This window comes from Saccoglossus kowalevskii, chromosome 13 (assembly GCF_978046115.1).
Source record: "Saccoglossus kowalevskii chromosome 13, keSacKowa6.1, whole genome shotgun sequence".
NCBI classification, from domain to species: Eukaryota; Metazoa; Hemichordata; class Enteropneusta; family Harrimaniidae; genus Saccoglossus; species Saccoglossus kowalevskii.
Window position 1 is genome coordinate 20908277 of NC_140653.1, and position 21869 is coordinate 20930145.

Genomic DNA, 21869 nt, shown 5'->3' on the forward strand with positions numbered 1-21869 from the left:
AGCATAGTTTGCAAAATCTCATCAGACGTTCAAAATGTGCATGTATGGATAATACACACACAGAATCATGAGACAACATTTATTTTGCCTGAAATGAGAGATATAAAACAGCAACTTAATTTTTTTTATACATCAGATTTACTACATTTCAATTTTTAACCTTTCACAGACATTAAAATACAACGATTGTATATTTTTCATAAAGACAAAATATCTTAAGCCACAATATTGTAGTATGACAACTTGTTTCTGACTTTACCATTTTTATTCATTGAGATTGGTGATGAAAGTACAAAAACTGTGATCAAAACTTAATAGGCGGTCCGCTATATGAGTCAATTTGCATCGTGTGGATGCTACATAATAATGAAAGGTGTTAACTACCGGTATTAGTAAATCATTGCATAGCACGGTTGCATTCTTTACCATCGGATTTTTTCAGACTTTTCCAGTAAGATCTGCTCCCTAGCAAATGCGCACTGCGGTGACATAAATGTTAAAATGATTCATACTATAAAAGTTTGTTTTTGAGATCTATATTAAATGAAGAACGATTACAGAACCATCAACGATTCATCACTAGTTGATGCAGCGCACTTGGAATGGTGTAAATACTATGTACGCTTCCTACAATTTTAGACGAACACAAAATCTGATACCATCTATAGATTTTGATATACAGTTTTCAATATTTCTGACAAAAACAAGTGGATTAACATGTGAAGTAGTGCGAAAGGTACCCTTATATGGCAGTATGTGAGAAACAACAAACAGTAAAAATGCCCACTACATACTGCTTTGGTAACTACTCGGGGGAAAAATGTTTGACAAAACAAATACAATTTTGAAGTCATTTATGATGAAGAAAGTGAGCAAACATTGACATGGTTATGATAGTGTGATGACTATTGTCATGGTAAACACAATGCTAGAATAATAACAATGTCTTTTCTGTTACACTGCTGACAGAAAGTTGAAAGCTGCCATACGTATGACAGGTATCTTTCATCTGCTTTTAAATTTCAACCAGATTCAGAAAAGAATTTTGTTACAATGTTGAGTTCTCAAAACAAGTCACATTAACTGCATATTGTGGTGTCATACTCAAGAAAATTGTAATTCTGGGACTCAAAGAAGATGGATCATTTCTAGTCACCATTATTACACAAGAACATGTTATATCTTGGTATTACATTACAGATTCTGGTTCAAAATAACCAAGCACAATATGGCATATTCGATACGACTGACTGCATGATATTAAAAAAACAGTTTGACAGCATTTACAACAACTACAGAGAACCACAATGATTCGTTGAAGATCTCTTACATTTAAATCAAACTGGTTATGCTATCATATATACATGATAATATTGAATCAAGTGAGTCCCACACGAGTCTTGCATGTTTACATAAAATTACAACTGAATTTAAAACCAATCAAAAGTTAGACAACTCAAAATAGCAGATATTTGCTGGATTGTCAATACACTGATCTAATCACACAATCAAAAAAAGTTTTAGATGATACCCTCCTGAAAGATGCCATAATTCAAAACCCCTTCTACCATTTTTAAATAATACAAATCATACTCCCAGACATTTCTAATACAAATTCTGATGCACTGGTTTTGAAACCTTTGGAATTTGAACTACACATCATTGTTGCTTTGTCACCTTGGTCATGCTCATACAACTAGGATTGGACTTAAATCAGCACAACGTAAAATAAAACTGGTAAATGCAGACTGTTGGTATAATATAGTTTATGCTATAGCTTTGGCTTCAGGAAGAAAACCTTCCCAATACTTGATTAGCTGTCAAGTAAATAGAAATAAAGAATGGTTGAAATTAAGATGACTGTCATGTTCAGGTGACACTTCTCTGATTGGATTAGAGGGTGCTGTACTAGTACGCTGTCAGTAAAACGTGTTCTGATTTGTCAGGAGATAGTTAGAGGAAATGTTCTCAATGATATGAGCCTATATTGGAAGTGTTCACGATGTTGAAAAATGTTCTCTATTCAGTTACAGAGTTTTCATTATAGAAGACTTCATTATACAGTTAGGGAGTCTTAATTATTCAGTTAGGGAACCTTCACTATTCAGTTACAGAGTTTTCACCATTCACTTAGAGAGTCTTCAGTCAGAAAGTTTTTACGACTCAATTAGAAGATTTTCAGTACTCAATTAGGGGTTTTCACTATTCAGTTAGGTAGTCTTCACTATTCAGTTAAGGAGCTTTCACTATTAAGTTAGGGAGTCTTCACTATTCAGTTAGGGAACCTTCACTATTCAGTTAGGGAGTCTTCACTATTCAGTTAGGGAGTCTTTACTATTCAGTTAGGGAGTCTTCACTATTCAGTTAGGGAACCTTCACTATTCAGTTAGGGAACCTTCACTATTCAGTTAGGGAACCTTCACTATTCAGTTAGGGAATCTTCACTATTCAGTTAGGGAGTCTTCACTATTCAGTTAGGGAACCTTCACTATTCAGTTAGGGAACCTTCACTATTCAGTTATGGAACCTTCACTATTCAGTTAGGGAGTCTTAACTGTTCAGTTTGGGAACCTTCACTATTCAGTTACAGAGTTTTCAACATTCACTTAGAGAGTCTTCAGTCAGAAAGTTTTTACGACTCAATTAGAAGATTTTCAGTACTCAATTAGGGGTTTTCACTATTCAGTTAGGGAACCTTCACTATTCAGTTAAGGAGTCTTAATTATTCAGTTAGGGAACCTTCACTATTCAGTTTGGGAACCTTCACTATTCAGTTAGGGAACCTTCACTATTCAGTTAGGGAACCTTCACTATTCAGTTAGGGAATCTTCACTATTCAGTTAGGGAGTCTTCACTATTCAGTTAGGGAACCTTCACTATTCAGTTAGGGAACCTTCACTATTCAGTTAGGGAGTCTTAACTGTTCAGTTTGGGAACCTTCACTATTCAGTTACAGAGTTTTCAACATTCACTTAGAGAGTCTTCAGTCAGAAAGTTTTTACGACTCAATTAGAAGATTTTCAGTACTCAATTAGGGGTTTTCACTATTCAGTTAGGGAACCTTCACTATTCAGTTAAGGAGTCTTAATTATTCAGTTAGGGAACCTTCACTATTCAGTTTGGGAACCTTCACTATTCAGTTAGGGAGTCTTCACTATTCAGTTAGGGAACCTTCACTATTCAGTTAGAGAACCTTCACTATTCAGTTAGGGAATCTTCACTATTCAGTTAGGGAGTCTTCACTATTCAGTTAGGGAACCTTCACTATTCAGTTAGGGAACCTTCACTATTCAGTTAGAGGACCTTCACTATTCAGTTAGGGAGTCTTAACTGTTCAGTTTGGGAACCTTCACTATTCAGTTACAGAGTTTTCAACATTCACTTAGAGAGTCTTCAGTCAGAAAGTTTTTACGACTCAATTAGAAGATTTTCAGTACTCAATTAGGGGTTTTCACTATTCAGTTAGGGAACCTTCACTATTCAGTTAAGGAGTCTTAATTATTCAGTTAGGGAACCTTCACTATTCAGTTTGGGAACCTTCACTATTCAGTTACAGAGTTTTTACCATTCCGTTAGAGAGTCTTCAGTCTGAAAGTTTTCATGACTCAATTAGGAGATTTTTAGTACTCAATTAGGGGCTTTCACTATACAGTTATGAAGTCTTCATTATTCAGTTAGGAAGTCTTCATTATTCAGTTAGGGAGTCTTCACTATTAGAGAGTTTTCATTATTCAGTTAAGGAGTTGTAATTATTCAATTAGGCTGTTTTTATCTGTCAATTACCTGTTGTTGTGAGTCCATTAATGTTTCCAAGTACTTGACTATGACAGAGCGGAAATCTTGTACACGTTGTGTCTGTAACAAAAAAAGATACCGGTAATCAACATTGACATGAAAAAATGTAGCATTATCACCAACTGAATAATAATCCGATAAAAAGTTGAAAAGATGTTATTTCAACAGAAAAGACAAGGCTAGAAGTGCTGTATGCAAATGAATCAAAAGAGTTAGAGCGATGCCTACTGTTGCATGTATGTGTAGACATTGGAGGGTAGTGTGCATCTCAACATGAGACAAGGTAAACACATGTTCTAGTGAGTGTACTTTGAACACTGTCACATTTATCTGAAGAGACAAAACAAAACTGTCATGCATTGGTCCCACCCTATTTCTACCACGATTAAGTTCAAGTAACATGGCAAAATTGAAATCTTTACTGCCCATATTTCAGTCAACTTGTGTTGCAGGGAAGAAGGTGCGGTACAAGACAAAGTACATAGTAATAAAAATAAGCTTACCTCAAACGCTTCAATTTCTTTACGGATTGTTTTGGAAACTCTTTCAAAGTCTTCTTGACCATTGTCAACCTTTCTCTCCCACTATGAAGATGTAAACAAGGTAATAATTATTGAGACATGGTAATACACTGTAAATGTTTAGACAAGACAAGACAAGAAAGTCTAGACATCAATTCATACAAGTTATATTCATTCTGATAGTTTAGTTTTCAAGAGCATTCTTAACATTAGACTGGCAATAAAAACAGCATGATGTTTTGAGTACCACTGTAATGTTAAATTGCCTGTTTGACAAGCAACAGACATATGGCCTACGCACATGCACACACAACAAACAGATGCCTGGACAGATCCCAATCTACAAGCCCCCTGTACATATTAAAGAGCGGTAGTCGTCACGCCACGCATGCGCAAGATATATTGGTCTCATGTAAGCAAAGATGGCGACTTTGACTCTTGCGCAGATCAACGCGTACAAATTGAGACGTTACCAAGCTTTAATTATGTATTTTTAGGAGACTGGAAGGAATCGAAAAATTCACCGGCTGTAATTAGTGCAAGTCGCGCCCAGGTCAAACCTCATACTTGTGATTTACGCATTGTATTGTGGAAAATTAATGTTTATCAACACAAATGTCACACATGCGCAGCACGATGACCACCGCCCTTTAAACACCTGACTTACATCTTTGATTTCATCTTGTATCTGCGCCACTTTATCTTGTTTACCACTTGCTTGTAATTTGACTTCTTGTTCTTGTTTCTTACTTAGTGTGGTTTGTGCATTCTGCCATGTGTGGAAGGCTTTTTCACGTTCACGGAAAACCTCCTACAGTGTACAATGAATTGTAAGTTATTAGAAGTTACAGCATACTAGGGACAGCAAAGAATCTCCAACTGTGTAGTCAATGATGTCACTAGGAAATGCACATCACTAATTTGCATATGCCCCTTTTAGCAAATGTTGCTATCAGCTGTGACATCTCCCGCCATTGTAATATCAGCAAGACAATTTTAATATATTTTTAATAAACTTGTTTTATAAAAATTAAGTTTTGTGATAAGGAGAAGCATCATGTTTAAGATGATGCAATTAATAACATAAAATTTGAAATTTTTATTTTTGATCACTCGATCACTTCGATGAAAAATACAGCCCTGCCATGGTATTTTTGACACATTAGTTGACCGGCATGTGTCCTTTGACCCGATGGGTCAAAAACACCATTAATCAATCAGAATGCCGCATGGTAATGCCAGTAGAACCTGAAGTTTTCTGAATGGTAGTGATCATAGAAATTACATTGCGGAAGTAGAGCGATGTCGTAGCACGATATGTTGGTATGGATTTCAGATGAAAACTGCATGATGGTTTTCGAAAGAGGTGATTAGCAATTTTTAAAAGGTAAAAAAAGTCTTGAAAGAAGAGTTTTTACATGATTCGTGATGATAACAGTTCAAATGTATTTTACCCAATCACGCAATAAACACGTTGTTTTTTATTGATTAGCGTAAACTGATCGTGAACTCCGCTTTGCCAATGTTACATCGGGGTGGAATTGATTTTAAATGAATTTTAGCTTTCAATCTAAAGACTGCGTCTATCGTCAGAAAGTATTTACTTACTTACAAACAAAGAGGTGCTAATTTTACAAAATTGACTTGTATTGTTTAAAGTGCTACCACATCGCACGACTATGTCTATTGTTTACAAATTATTATCCACGACTGGCAAGATGTATGTCGGTTGGTATGTAAGTACCGTTAAAGTCCTATTATAAACCGCGGTTTATATTACAATGTATCAATTTAAAAATTGGGATCAAAAGCTCAAGTTCGGGGTGCGGTTTCTATTACGTACATATTGCAATCACTAAATGGGCGTGGTCATTTTTTGTCCACAACACATGCACAAAACAAACAATACACCATACAATCTCTTGAATAGGCGTCGGGGAAGAGTGAAAGGCCTTATTTTGGTTCTAAAATAGGTGTTACGAAATGTTGAAAAATTACAGTCAATCAAAAAAAAATTCCACATGATACAAAAAATACTCAGTATTTTTAATGTAATATGCATTTATTTTTTTAATTTTCTTGGTAACGAAAAGTATATTCTAACAGAAGTTTCAAATAAAAACACGAATGCACTGCTTAGTAGCAAATGATCACATGTAGCTCGATCCGGCCATGCAACTTACTTGTTTTCGAAGTGTTGATATTGGTGATTATTATTTAGTAGTGATTACAATAACGCACGAAAAATAAATTCATTGAATTGTTATAAAATGCAAGTAAAATTCAACTTAGTTTCCCCGTAAGCGAATGATTTCAGTCACATGTAAACAGCCGATACGATATCCGCCATGCTTTTGAATGCTCACGTGACGTATTATTGACCGGATAGGTCAAGTCGCTAATTAACCAATCAAAATGCTGGATGGTGCCCACGTGTCTAAATTACATCGCTCATTTAAATATGTTAATGACAGTTCAGCGACCTCATGGTGAACGCAACACGGAAGAGATTTACCGATAATGTAGTGCGATCTTTTGCCTTTGATTTCCATGGGAAAACGGCATGATTTTTTTTTTAAATCAAGAAATTATTTGTTTTCGAAAGATAAATTATTCTTCAATGCTCAGTTTAACACTTTTACGGTGATAAAAGCTCATTGTCTAAAACTTACGAAACACAGACGTATTCAGAAAGAGTATTGACAGAGGTCGCCGCCAGAACAAAAGCAGTTTCAGTGCCTGTCTGACATCTTATCACCGCTGAACAATAAATAGGTGTGAATATTTTTAGGCATGTTGTTGAAACAAATGAATAGGATTAAGAACAATGCCGTTTTGGAACAGCTGGTTGAAACAATGAAGTCAGTCACGGTCTTGTTGAATTGGGGGTGCGGTTAGTAATAGGTACTTTTCAAGTTTTCAATTTTTGTTAAGAACTCTTTAACCCCGAAGCCGGAATTGGGGGTGCGGTTACTATTACGTATGCGGTTTATATTAGGACTTTAACGGTATACCTTTACCATGGTGGTCGCTAATTTTGGATGCCGGTTTGTTCGAGTTACTCACTGGAAAATAAAGATAGGAGCAAACTGAGCAATGATACTTACTCTAATGGCACCAATAAGACCTATATAATCTTTTAGTAACTCTGATAAAACAAAGAAGTCTGTATTGGCCTGATCTTGATGGAGCTGTTCAATCTTCTCTTCCACTTCAGCCAGCTGAGCCAGTGCACGTGACAGGCCTGTATGTTCTTCAGCATTGCCGAGTGTTGCAGCACTCTTTGCAAAAGTTGCAGTAGCAGTACTAAGATCTACCGTAGAAAAGACGTAATACCATTACTATTATGCGTTCTGTAATATTACTACTGTTAAGGCAGTTCAAGAGGAATTCAAATTTTACACTACTGAGCATGTTACTGCACATATATGCAATGCATTGTGGGAGAGAACTATCCATTGTATAACGGAAAACTTTTATCACACTTGAAATTCACTAAATATTAAATCTCAATTTTAAAATTCCTTTAACAATATTAGGATTCATATCAATAATTATAATAATATAGGATTTTTCATGCTATGTCACTGAGCAAAATATGAAGAAATAATTTCTCCATAGATACCACAAATTTTGACCATTTTTCAATACATTTGCCACACTTATTTCTCAAAAAAAAATTTGGTGACCCCAATTCATTTTTACTTTTTTGGTATAATGTCATTATGGCATAATAATGAAAGTGAGATGAAGCTGACATATAATGTTTAATTAGATCTCTTTAAAGTCCTTATATAAACAAAGTAATTGAATACATATAATCTTTGTGCCTCGTTTCATTTTTGCCTTGAGTTTATTCAATCACAGTAAATCCTCCACACATACACGTATGGTACTTAAGTCAATATCTTAAAGACAAAATTATTATTTAATATTCAATTGTCATACCTTTCCTATGATTTACCAATGCTTCAACACTAGAATGCAATTTCTTTAGCTGTTGGTCAAGGCTGTCAATCTGTTGACTCTTGTCTTCAAACCACTGTGGAGGAAATAATAATACAGATATATTAGGCCAAAAAAAACAACAACTTATGTTGCCCTCAAATCGGAAAATTGAAAAATTGGGTCGGCCGGTCGGATTTTTTTTTTTTTTTAAATTCGTGAAAACTAAGGGTATCGTAAATAGCCGAGGTATATGGGGAAAAAAAACACGACCTGATATTTCATATTTTTCGGTCAGTCGCTGAGGGCAACAAAACAATTTTTCTTTTTGGCCTTATGTTGCATGTTTGATATTCTATTTATTTTATGTACATCTTTCACAGCTTTTATATAACATAACTAATGTATTTTAGCATCAAATAACCAAACAAGTTACATTTTGTCTTTGGAAATCGTTGATGAAGTTAAAAGCACAACTGTTTGCAAGAAATATTCATACGACTAGGATTCATAGAGATTTTTAAATATACTATTTATCACATGGATACTTCCCGCCTATACAAAAAACTTCGTCACCAAACTTTCTCGCCCAAATTTTTCTGAACTTTTTTCTTTATATTCATCAATATTTCTGGAATTGAACCCTAACTTTGGATCTAACAGACACAATTTGATTCAATTTTCAGTTTTTACTCAAAAAAATTGGCCTATTTTTGTCCCAACCAAGGAAAGAGCATACTATTTTGTAAATTTGTAATGAAAAAAAGGGAACTGGAAGTACTGAAAGTGGAACTATTGCTGAACTTATACCAAATACGAGTATATCACTGGGCGTGCCTTGTATTCTAACAATGCTCGCAACACCTTGTGTATGCTATGTGGTGATTCTGATCGGTTTTTTTAGAGCAACTGAATAACAGTCCGAAATGAGCTTCTTCAATCAATCAATCTAGGTCAATTTTCATGCAAAGAAAACAATTTAATGTATGTAAAAATGTCAAAATTTGTGATGTGACTATCACACTGTGGAGCTATGCACCTTAAGCACATGGTAAGCGAAATTAGCACATGGCTGTATCTCCATGATATTGACATGATACATGGGATAAACATGGACAGAAGATGACGTGTCCTACCTGATCTGATTCATTCATTTTGGATGTAATTTTTGATACTGTATCCGACACTTTGTTAAACAATCTCATGACACCAGCACCACTGACAGCAGAGGTACCTGTAGCACGTGGTAGCTAAAAAAAGACACAGCATCAAACAATGTTATGTTGAATAACGTGCAAGCAAATAATGTACTGTATAGGCAAATTTGTTTCACTATTTCTCAATATTTTAAGTTGAAGTCATTACCTCATCACGCTCAAGAAAATCCCTGAAATCAGGATCCTGTCGTAGTAGCTTATGAGCAGCAGTGCGATTTAAGTATCGTTCTAAAGACGCTCGTCTTCTCTCAACAAATTCTGTGTTCCCACTCTCATCTTTGGAGACTTTCACTTGTGTCATACCTATTTACAAAATACCAAAATAAGTTCATCATCCAAATTATAAGTAATATTTGAATTGTTTCATTTAGGAACATATGATTTCACAAAGATCTTTGCAGTCGACATTAACCAAATCATTGTCACTGTTAACTTTGACCTATGACCTCCCACTGTCACTGTCAACTTTGACCCTTGACCTTTTCATTGTCAGCTTTGATTTTTGACTCATTCAGTGACATTGACAAATTTGACCCTATTATTAATAGTTTTATATACATGTTTTATCTTTATCAATATTTTGGATGAAAAAGTTCAAAACCTTTTGATTTGATCAAAACATTCAAAGAATTAACGGAAATTGCAGAAAACTTGAAGAAAAAAAAACAAATATAAAAACCATGATTTTCTGAGTTGAGGTCACTGGGCGTTAAGTTGTTGAATATGGTAGTTTAGGCTGGAACAAATATCACAATGTTGGCTCGTGAACTTGACCTGGCAAAAGTGTAAACAATTCATATTTGTGTTTCTCAGTTTATGAATTCCATTCAGTATTCAATTGAGAAACAACCACAAATCACATTCATGATGCTCTACTGATAAACACATACACATATGAATAAAACTTACCAACTAGACTTTTCTCAGGTGCAGGAGGCACTATATGCCCTTGGTGGGCATGTTTCTGTACCAACTTTTCATGCAAACCCAGAAAGTCACTAAATCTTCTCCACACATAGAATTCTGGTTTCTTGAACAATGCCATGCTTGTCTGTAAAAATATTAAATAGTTTGGTGTAATTAGGAAGGTAGTTCACAATTGTGTTCCCATTTAAAACAATATACAATATCAGTGTATTTACTATTACTACTGATAGTTAACGGTATAGTAGTTAACACTCTGCTTGGAGGCTAGGCATTCACACAGCTCGTCGATAAGAAAATTATTTCAATCAAGGTTGTCGCTGCTATTTTTAAGTAGGGAAACGGCGTGCTCTTCACTTGAGTTATGTGAGAACATATATGCCAAGGTTTTTGTGCACCAAACAAATTTTCATCATTAAAACTTATTTTGTTTGTAAAAATCCATCGAAATGTTAACTGTGATTCAGATTTGACATGATTCCTTGCACAAACCTCAATCTGAAACAGGATTTTATGATTATGACCACCACAGGAGTGAGGGCGCTGTATCTCAGCATTGAGCCGATAAGTACTCACCCGGGTAGCAACTTTATATGCCATGTATGCTTTCATTCCCTCGCCTGAAATTAATAAACAAAATAACTTCTGCTTAAAAAAACAAGAAATGCATACATTTTCTATTTAGTGTTGTCTCATGATATGTCAGTACATTATTTTACAAATAAACCAAATCCTACCTTTTTTCTGGGGATCTGTAACAGTGATTTCAATTTCATACTTGTCTCCGCCTTCTTCTTCTTTAATCTTAAAAGGATAAATGAATAATGTAGTAATATTATTACAACTATTAATAAATGGATTCTTCGAGTGGAAGAGGAATTGAAATCTAAATGAGAGAGGTGTCAGTTGGAGGCTTTAAAATCAATACATGCCTTCAGGAATTCATTATTGTGGAAAGCCACAAAATGTTTATCATTGGTATTAATTGACGCATCAGCTCCATAGAAATAACTAATTTGCATAACAATATATACAGAGTTTTTTCTAGAAAAAAATGCAAGAGGGGGAACTGCAATTCAGCGAGGCCACCAAGTGGGGAGGGGGGTAGGGTTCTCCCTACCAGGGTGTGGAGTTTTTGATAATTCTAAGTTAAAATGGTTATGGTTGCCAAAGCATCTGCTCCCCAGGGTAAGGGGCGCATAGCCATGGCATGAGGGAGCTGTGCCCCTGTTCCCTTGTTTAAAAAATTCCCTGACAATGTATAATTACGTTAATCTGAGAGCATTTCTTTATTAGGGTCTTTTGGACTACTGTGGAATACTTTATTTTCGCTGGAATTAATTTTCACTGAAAAGGCTTTTTGGGCACTTTTTATGGAATTTATTTTCACTGATTTCTGATGAGTTTAATGTGAAATATAGGAAAAAAAGTATATTCGCTGGATTTTATTTTCACGGAATCATCCCTTCAGCGAAAATAAATTCCAAGCAAAAATAAAGTATTCTACAGTATTATGTGACATTGCCAGGAATAGACTAGAATTTGGTATGATTCAAATTATTGCAGTCCACACTAATTCAGAATCAAATCAAAACTCAATGTGCATTGGAACTCTAGTTGAAATTATAAGGAAAATAAATTTGAACACTCAATCAAATGCAAAGCTGAATCATGAAGACCGAGTCAAAGTGAAATGTATTGTGAAATAGCGAACATTTCTCAAAACGAAAATATAATGGTTCACAGTATATCTGACAATCTCAAATAATAACATCGTTACCGGTATATACAAAAATGTACAATTTACTGTCACTTTAAAAAATTATATTTGGTATACTGGTTACAGCAGTATTTGAATGAAACCAAACACTAATATTTAGAGAGTGAAATATTGATTCATCCTACCTCATCCTTTGTTTTTATCGCAGCTACTGGTGACACTGAAACTGCCGTTGGTGGATGTATTGCTTCCGGGGCGATATTGGATGGTTCTAGTTGTGGTTCAGGCTGTGGCTCTGGCTCTGGCTCAGGTTCTTGTTCTGCTGGTGTATCGTCTAGAGAAACCTCCTCTCCTACACCTATTATAGAATATAGCATAATTGTATATACCAGTATTAAATTTTGGACAGTGCACTGTGGCAGTGGCAGTGTATTTTTTTTTCAAAAATCAGAAGCTGGTGATTTTTTTAATTTTTATTTTGGCCAGAAAAGTACAATTTCAGTAATAAAAGACAAAGGGAAGAAGTTCCTTTTGTAAACCCTCGCACCTAACTTGACCACTAATTTTAACCTGCTCTTTCAGCCCCAATCCTAATTTAATTGTCTATGCCCCCCTCCAGGTGTCCTTAGGAGGGGCATATACAATTGAGAAATGGGGTTAGATTTAGGGTAAGGAATACAAGAGGGAGTTTTAAAATCAGCAAGGTACATGTAGTTTCAACCACTTCCTTTTTATATTTGTACACAGAAGGAACTATCACTGGCTGACTGTAATTATGGCAATGCTGCATTTGATATCTTATTTCCGGTGGAGTAAACAAATGCTACAACTCTATTACTGTGATAATTATGATTATCTCTCAACTTTATTTTATCCTGTTGCGGTTGTTAGCTAGCAAAATTGCAAATTAAATTATTGACATTTCACTAATTTCTCAAAGTCCCATTTCATTTTCAATGTTAAATTGACTTAAAGGATGTTGATTTTAATAAAAAACAAAAGACAAATCCGAAGTAGACACAATACAGATAATAGGATTTTTTAAAGCCCAAGGTGTCTTGCGAAGGCCTTTAAACAAACCTGCAAACAGATCTTCATGTTCATCACTGCCTTTTTCTTCCTGTGTTGCTTCTTCCTGTACTTCCTGTAAGAATGAAATAGCCATTTTCTTAGCAGCAAGTATTAAACTTTTAAAAATTAAACTGGGGGAGGGGCAACAGACAACTTAATAGCTAAAATACCATGGACAATGTTCTCCGGGAAGAGGGTAATCCACTCTAAGTGACATATTATAATGAAGTAGTGAATACACAAATCAGTTTTTGTTGCGATTATCAGCGATTTCAAAAAGTGAAGAACATAACACATTGACAATACATGCTGTTACTAACAGCCACGTCTAGGATATTGCATATTATAATTGATATGGTAATTGGTATATTGATCAAAAAATACAATTGTTCATTACATCTACATAGAACATTTACATATAAGTGAATTATAGAACTGATATTACAACGATCACCACAGAGTCTGTGAGTAATACTGAATGTGTACGTTTATATTATAACGTTACGCCCCAAAAATCGTTCTGTTGTCTGCAAAAAGTGAGTAACTCGGTCAGGTTTTCACTACGATTCAATCGCCAAATGAACCATTTATATAACTATAGATAAACACAGAACACAAACCATCGGACTAACCTGAAAAATATCATCAGACTCTTCTTGTGTTTCGATTTTCTCGTCTTCAGGGAAGAGGGGTGGTGGTTCATCCGCCATGTTGGAACAGTATTTGAGGTCACATGATATTTGGAAGTGTATACGCCCTCAAAAGGCTGTATCGCTTTATTCATTCGTTTTACACTAAAGTAAAATATTCTTTGTCAACTTCGATTCTTGAGCGTGTTATATGTATGGGGTATTTTGGAGAAATTACTCAGTGACTTATTTTTTTTTTTTTATTGTATTACCATCAATGTTTTCATGAATACTAAGAAAAAAGTTGCAATGTAAGCGTTCGAAAGAGGGCGCTCGTCACTCGTAGGCGGGGTTCCTGTCAATCAAAGGTGAAAGTGAATTTGAGTCACATTATAATGTGATCGTTTGCACTGTTGTTGTATGAGAACACTGGCGTTGGATATTATTTTACAGTTTCCAGTTATCCTTTGTTACTCACGTGTCTCGCGTATGGTTCTTCCAGGGATATACGACATTCATTGCAAAAAATAGTTTTTTTTCGGGTTGCAGCCAAAAAGAGAGGAGCGTTGTGAAGTAATCGAGGGATAAAAATAGCACACCATCTCTGCCAAGCACCGAGCCAACACTGCGAGTATTACGGAAATGGTCCAGCTGGTTTAGTGCTCGCGTGAAATAGTGTAAACTGAGTAATGTCGTCTTGGGCGTCGCCCATTTATTTAGCTAGGTAACAACGACTGAATTGCCGATTTGTTTTTACTCAAATCAACGCATAATTCGAACCGAAGGTAGGTACAAATAGTAGTATTATTGATGCTTTTCCTCATCCTATACAAAGCTATGAACGCTTCTATACAACCAGTAGCTAACATTGTTATACACATAAATTGTGTGCAAGCCCAATTTTAGTAATAATATCGCGTTATTTGGATGTTCTAGTTGGGCGCAAATCTACCAATATTCCCAGAACATTTCAATGGGAAAACTAAACGTAGTCACCATGGTAGCTAGTATTTTAAAAAGCATACGTTAGCACCTTGAGGTGTGAAAATCAACTAGTGTTACGTTAAACTGCCGGCGTGTCTACCAGTTTTAAAATAGCCACTACACTTACGTGCAGAAATATATATCATATCATATCACTGAAATATTACATGAATTAATTAATAATATTTAAACAAAACAAATACATGGTATATCAATTCAGCAAATTATCAAGTAAATTGCTTGTTTTTGTTTTACTACATATTTTAATTGAATGGTACACATGTTTCCAGATAATCAGTTAGTTCCTGTTGAGTAATTAAATTTGAATTTATTATTCCATCAATGAGAAAAATACTTGGCTACAGTATTTACTGTTCACATTATTATAAAAAATAATAATATCACTTTAAATACATGTAACATGCCTCCAGTCATGATTGTAGATCATTTTGACCTCCAAAAAATTTGTCAAAATTCAAACAATATTTTATTTTATATATAAATTTAATATTTGAATGTACCAAATCAAATTTTCATAATTTTGATTTTTAAGTTCATTTACAAAAAATGTTTTTTGTGTGTGAAAATATTGTGACTCACACTCTCACAAAATTAAAAGGTTTAAAGTATACAGTAGATGTCTTACAACAAAATAAGTACAAAGTTATTTGCATATTAGTACTTTTGAACAAAGCTTCATGTATCAAACGACTGCAAAACACAAAATATTACACTATACCATTGTAGTGAAGACTGTGAAGTATAGTATTAGGGCTATCAACTTTCCACATTGGTAGCAAGGCTACAAGATCAAGACATCCTGAAAAGGAAACCCAACACCTATATTATTGCATTTAAGATTGGTGCACAGATATCAACAAACAAAATATTTTGTGGCCATATGTCTGGCAAGTTACTACTCCTACACATTGTTAGCTAGGACTGTAACATTGAAAATACCATGGAACTATAAACTGGTTTATACTTCCATGAAAATACCAATTCAAATCTGCCTTAAGGTATAGATGCAGGTTCGTGGGCACTCAGGGTGAATTTTTTTTTTTTTGTGCTTTTTCTTACACAGACAGTCTTGGCTAGATAATGTTAAAATTTCGGAGCATTGTCAATGCGGGAACATACTCAAAAAATCGATTTTATAATATAGGGAACTGAGGCACGCGTATGTGATTCAATGTAGCTTTGCAGCATGTGCATGCCCTGTTACTCAGCTTTTTTGACCTTTTCAGATGTCATAGTATTGACATTAGGAGTGAAGCTTTTATAGCTGTGATGTGCCATTAGTGTCAGAAGATTTTTCTGATCAACATTGTAATGCATTCACTTTATTTCACTCACTGCTGTATAATCATATTATAAAGTCATTTTTTCATTTTTGTTTGTCTTTATATTTTATGTTATAATGTTAAGGTATGTATAATAGTAAAATACAAAATTATGTTGATTCACTTATAATCATATAAGCATACACAATCGCAGAGAGGGGGTGTGGCTGCATTTAATCCGCTGTCACTACAATAGACTTACCTGTTTTGTTGTCAAATTAGTTCAAAAAATAGTAGCGTTCACGCAAAACTGCTTAGCACGGGCTAAGAGGTCAAAAACCTTAGCCCTTGCTAAGAAAACGTGAACGCTTAGCACAGGCTAAGAAATGCTAGTAAGTACAGATTAAATCTGGCCTGTTTTTAAGACCTGGTCCAGATTCTTAGCACGGACTAACAAGTGTGTGTGTGTGTGTGTGTGAACGCATAGTTCGGGCAAGCGTCCCAAATGCCATTGTATTCAATGTTCATTTTAAAGATATACTATTATATTCATAAGCTTACATTTCAGTATGCCATTTCTGACATGACAATCAACGCGAACGCACATAGAGATATTGTCCGGAAATAAAATGAACTGACGATGAGACTCTGTGCTACCTCCTGTTATTCTGTAATCTGCACTTCTGAATTTACTTTAGTATTGTTTTATTATCATAGAACTAACACGTATATCTTCCTTATTACTGTACTGAGTAATCAAAGGTCAAAATGACTGATTGGGAACAAAATTGGGCGTTCCTTATCCCGTGCGTGAATGCAATTGCAGATATCCGATATGCAAACATAACAGATATGCTTTAACTTTAGCCTGTACTACGTGTAGCGTGAACACTATTATGGTGAAGATTAATTAATTCTTTTTTGGCAAGTATATCTGTGGAATTTTTGTTAGTCAAAGTGCATCTAATAAAAGCCAAACATTTTTTTGGCAGAATTATTTTCGTATACCGAACTTGCATTGTAAATATGAATGCTTCTGACAAAGTAAATACAATATCTCTTATATTTTAATTAGATTATTTGGCATGGTAAAGGATTTAGACACAATACTTTTTTTTTAACTGTAGCAGCTAGTGTTTGCTAATTAAATTAGCCAAGCATGGTGGCTAATTTACATAATAAAACAATATACTTTGCATATGCATTCTGTTACAATAGGAATAATTAACATTTAAATGTTCACTATTGTTTTTTTAAAGTTCAAGTTTGGTATTTCTGTGGCCAAGCATGTTAAAATTGTCATAATTTAGGTTTTAGGCATCTGGGGTGCATGGACACCACTGTAGTATTCTGAGTGTTCTGGTTTGTCCCTTTTATAGATCCCCATTAGTTGATTTATGTGTATGATATCCTAGGTCTGGTGTTATCAAGCTATATGTCAACATTGAGATAACCTATGTGATCTTCTAGTAGTAGTATACCTGCCTACTACGACAGTTGAACACTAGTAGCTCTATTAGAAACATACTAGTATACACATTAAAACCCTGTTAACGAATCACGTTTCAAGTTTATTACTCGCAGTTAATCAAATATTCATTTTTTTACACACCTGTACTAGTAATGTGTATTCCCACCTTAGAACATCAATGAAGTTATGACAAAGTAACAAATTAATAAACATACTTTTCTCTCTTAAAGAAAACAATGCAATCATATCTCACACAGAATTACTTTCCATCAGCAAAAAGGATGCATTTACTTTTTTTTCTATTTTTAACCAAAGACTCAACTTCTACTTGGAAGCAACATGAAAATGTATGTAATTCTGGATTTTATATTGAACTAAGTAATAATGTGTGTAAATTACTTATAAATGGATCACTAAACCCCTAAAGAATAGGAGTTGTTTGGAGGCATTCAGGTCTATGTCCTATTGTAAGGACAGTTGTAGTACGTGTAATAACATGTACTACATACCTGCCCCAATAAGTATCGCAATAAATTGAAGTTATAAGTGTGAGTTTTATAAATGAGTCTGGGGTAATAGTACAATGGTACCGTCATAAGAGTCATAAGATTATAATAAATGTTTTGTGATCAAGCGTATTTCAGAATGAAGAAAGTCATTTTTTCTTGCTTTCAATTTCTGTACAAGTGTGTCAATTCGGCATTGTTGTGCAGTTTGCCTTGACGTGTCAATGTTGAATGTCTCCAGCCAGAGTTAAGTTATTTTTGGCAGATATCCAATGCTAGAGAATGAAAGCATGCCATTACAATGGTACATTCTTGCTACCTGACTATTGTCTGCAATTGTTGTCTGAACCCAGTGCAATGATATCCCCACCTGTATTGTGATTATACATGTGTTAAATTTGTATCTGGGACTTCTGGGTTAATATTATTTGTGAAGACATCTGGGAAGTAAAATGACTTGATGCATTTGAATTTGATTTAGTTTTAGTGGAAATGCTAAATTCATACAAATAATGAGTAATAAGAACGCTTCACTTATCAAAGAAACCATAAAGTACATTGAACAGTGTTACAACATTAGGAATACATTATAAACTACATATGCCATATTCTTACATATTGTAAATTGTCTTACCTTTACTATTTACAGATAGCTTTATGATCACACAACTATATATATATATGTAAAAACTTTATTAACAAAAAAGAAATGTCACATTATCTTTATGGTATTAAAAAATAATTCTATTCTATTCTATAAATGTTTTGCCATCATTGATTCTCCAGTACTGTACATGTGACATAATACTGTTATAGTCATGGTTTTGTTGTAAACTTGCATGCAAAATATATGTACAATTCTATGTATAGGTTAAACCGTTTATTCCTTTGAACTTCATAATTTGTTTGCGTAAATGTTGGTTTTGCACCCCAATATCAGTAGATATTATTATCATAATTATAATTTCTCAATAGCTACAATTGTTGATCAAAATTTCGTGCAGGTTTATTTATTAATGGCGATAAAAGTTGACTTTAGTATTATGACGTGTGTGTACGAGAACGGAATTTTGAAGCTGCCATTTTGAATATTTGACTGGTGAGACAATCTAATTGCTCTCACTTAGTTACCATAATTGACTTTTCCGATAACTTGCTAATAATGGCGATATGCTTGCGCATCGTTACATGTACACGTATATCAGTGCCTCCAAAAAATAGACCTTTCTCTTAGTTCTATGCTCAAACCGTCCAATATTATATCTTACAGTCTGTACACTTATATTCATATGAACCCCTAACCCTAATTCAGTTATTGTATCATGATAATTATCGGAGCTGTGATTTGCATAATTTAAAATTGGGTCCTGCATACGATCAAAAAGTGCGACTACATACATGTTTTTTTTGTACTGTGAAACACTTTGAAATAGCTACATATTATTTTAGTGCATTTGACTCAATGCATGAAATAACGGAATCTTAATTTTGATAATGTGCTAACAATCTCTTATGAGAATATACTTTCTCATAAATTAACTACACGTTGATTTAGCAAAATTACAAATTTCACTGCAGCTAAATTTGTTAAAATAGTATGCTAGCTAAAAGACATATTTTATAGTTTATGCTCTTTCAAAAAATCAGTCAAATTCATACCAGAAGTTATTTCTCATGTTATACTCACACAATGCATACATTAGAGATTGTCATTGGGCCATAGATCATAGGCAATTGACCTAATAAACTGGGACAACAAATCCCTTGCAATTTTTTGTTTTAAAAACAAATCACATAATCGTTAATTTTGACACTTGTCCAGTATTTTTTTTTTTTTTTAATTATGAAGTATTTGTTAGGAAAATTATTGCCTGAAAACATGCAAAAACTGCCATTTTTGGACAATTTCCATAGTTATCGCATTATTCATAAAAATTCATATTAAAGCATTATTCATATCAAACGTATAGTTATCAACAGAATGTCTTAAAGCGGGGAAGTCATCACCTGCACATGCATCAGATGGCCATAGCATTTTATTGTTCACAAACATGAGCCCATGAGCCTTTGCACTTTTAGCATGTGTTGTTATCATCGCTTGAGACGGCTTAGTCTTTTCCACGAAACGAAACCCTAACTCGCATTTTTTTTTTTCATTGGCCCAATAATATCTGAGAAAATTTCACACTGTGAAATACGGACGTGACGATGTTTGAGGTCGTTCAAAATCTAAGGTTAGGGTTAGGGTTTCGTTTCGTTTTATTTTGTTTCATTTCGTTTCGTGGAAAAGACTAAGCCGCTTGAGACTCAATTCCCGCATGCACAGACGACCCTCTCGCTTTAATAATTCTTGACAATTACTGAACTTATTTTTTCACCCTATGTACCGATAACCAAACAAAATTTTAAGATATTGTGAAAAGGTTTTATCATAGGAATTACTGAATAAAAATCAACATACTGTATATGGATCTATGATTTGTGCTTTCTGTGAAAAGTAGTTTTGTGACCAGGGCACCAAATATATTATTGTCTGGGTTTTACTTAAGCATAAAATAAAACCATATTGTAAACATCAAGGTAATCTGATTTTGTTTTAGCCAATTTCTGTTTTATAAAAAAAAAAAATCAAAAATACTATAAAATACTTTATTTTAGCTGGAATTAATTTTCGCTGAAAAGACTTTTTGGGTGTTTTGTGTGGAATTTATTTTCACTGATTTTTGACTAGTTTAATGTAAAATGTAGGAAAAAAGGTATATTCGCTGGATTTAATCTTCACTGAATCATTCCTTCAGCGAAAATAAATAAATTAATTCCATGCGAAACTAAAGTATTTTACAGTAGCTGAATTTTAAGAATACATGGAACTAAACATTTTGTTACAATAGCTATTGTTCACTGCTGTTATATGTCACAATTAATATGTTAATGAATGTGTTACAGTTGCACACACACTGGGTGTGGCAGGTTATTGTTCCCCATTATAAATACATCATGCTTTCCTATGCATGCTTGGCGGTTACGGTATCAAGCGTAACAGGGTGATCATTTTATTTAGGGTCATGACGAAGTTCAGGTGCCAGTCATGCTAATTAGTTTTTAGTATTTTTAAAATTACAATTATTTTTAGCCTCAAAATTATTTTTGCTATTTTCGATGAAGGAATGAATCAGTGAAAATAAAATCCACCCAAGTATACATTCTTTTCTGTGTTTTACATTCAACTCATCAAAGAACAGTAAAAAATAAACTCCATAAAAAACACTCAAACAGGCTTTTCACTGAAAAATGTATTCCAGCTAAAATAAAGTATTTTACAATAATCAGAAACTAGTATACTGGGTAGTGACAGTTGTGTTTTAGCAGTGGCTTTGTACCTTGTGATTCGCAACAAATCACTTAGAGTCACAGCAAAGCAACAGTGGGCTAGAATTGTTGTTATCATCTGCACGCTGTCCAATTTTTCTACTAGTATGATTATATACCATTTTTATTTTTAAAAAAATGTTAATGGTGACAATTAAACTCCAGAACAACTTAAATGTTGTGTTGAGGTTACTCTTATTTTAATATAATGCTAATTCATATTTATGCAAATTTGAAGAACTTAAAGTGGGAACAAGAGATCTGCATAATTATTTTTATTTTATTTTTTCAAATATTTGTATCAAAACCTGTAGGGCTGTAGAAAACTCTTCCCACTTGGTTCAAGGATTTATAGAGGAATACAAAACTTTTGGCAGGAAAGAAATTTATCGTTCAAAGGTCTGAAACAGTGAGAAAAAAAAATGTATCATCAA

At 34.1% G+C, this 21869-nt stretch overlaps 1 protein-coding gene across 1 annotated transcript; it reads right to left on the minus strand.

Moving 5' to 3' along the window:
* Nucleotides 1–5: 5 nt before the first annotated feature.
* Nucleotides 6–13903, minus strand: LOC100376913 (sorting nexin 2). The gene is made up of 14 exons (NM_001184932.1): nt 13826–13903; nt 13203–13266; nt 12308–12480; nt 11140–11206; nt 10979–11022; nt 10388–10529; nt 9627–9781; nt 9398–9511; nt 8265–8358; nt 7424–7629; nt 4984–5127; nt 4299–4379; nt 3784–3855; nt 6–1817 (listed from the first exon to the last, which is right to left on the minus strand). Exons 1-14 carry the CDS (start codon nt 13901–13903, stop codon nt 1767–1769), a joined length of 1485 nt encoding a protein of 494 aa, NP_001171861.1. The 3' UTR covers nt 6–1766.
* Nucleotides 13904–21869: the final 7966 nt, after the last annotated feature.

Coding starts and splice junctions, on each gene's coding strand:
- LOC100376913 (NM_001184932.1), bottom strand. CDS start 13,903: ATGGCGGATGAACCACCACCCCTCTTCCCTGAAGACGAGAAAATCGAA. Junction 9,782..10,387: donor ACCTGAGAAAAGTCTAGTTG/GTAAGTTTTATT, acceptor TTTTGTAAATAG/GTATGACACAAGTGAAAGTC. Junction 8,359..9,397: donor AAATGAATGAATCAGATCAG/GTAGGACACGTC, acceptor TTTCCTCCACAG/TGGTTTGAAGACAAGAGTCA.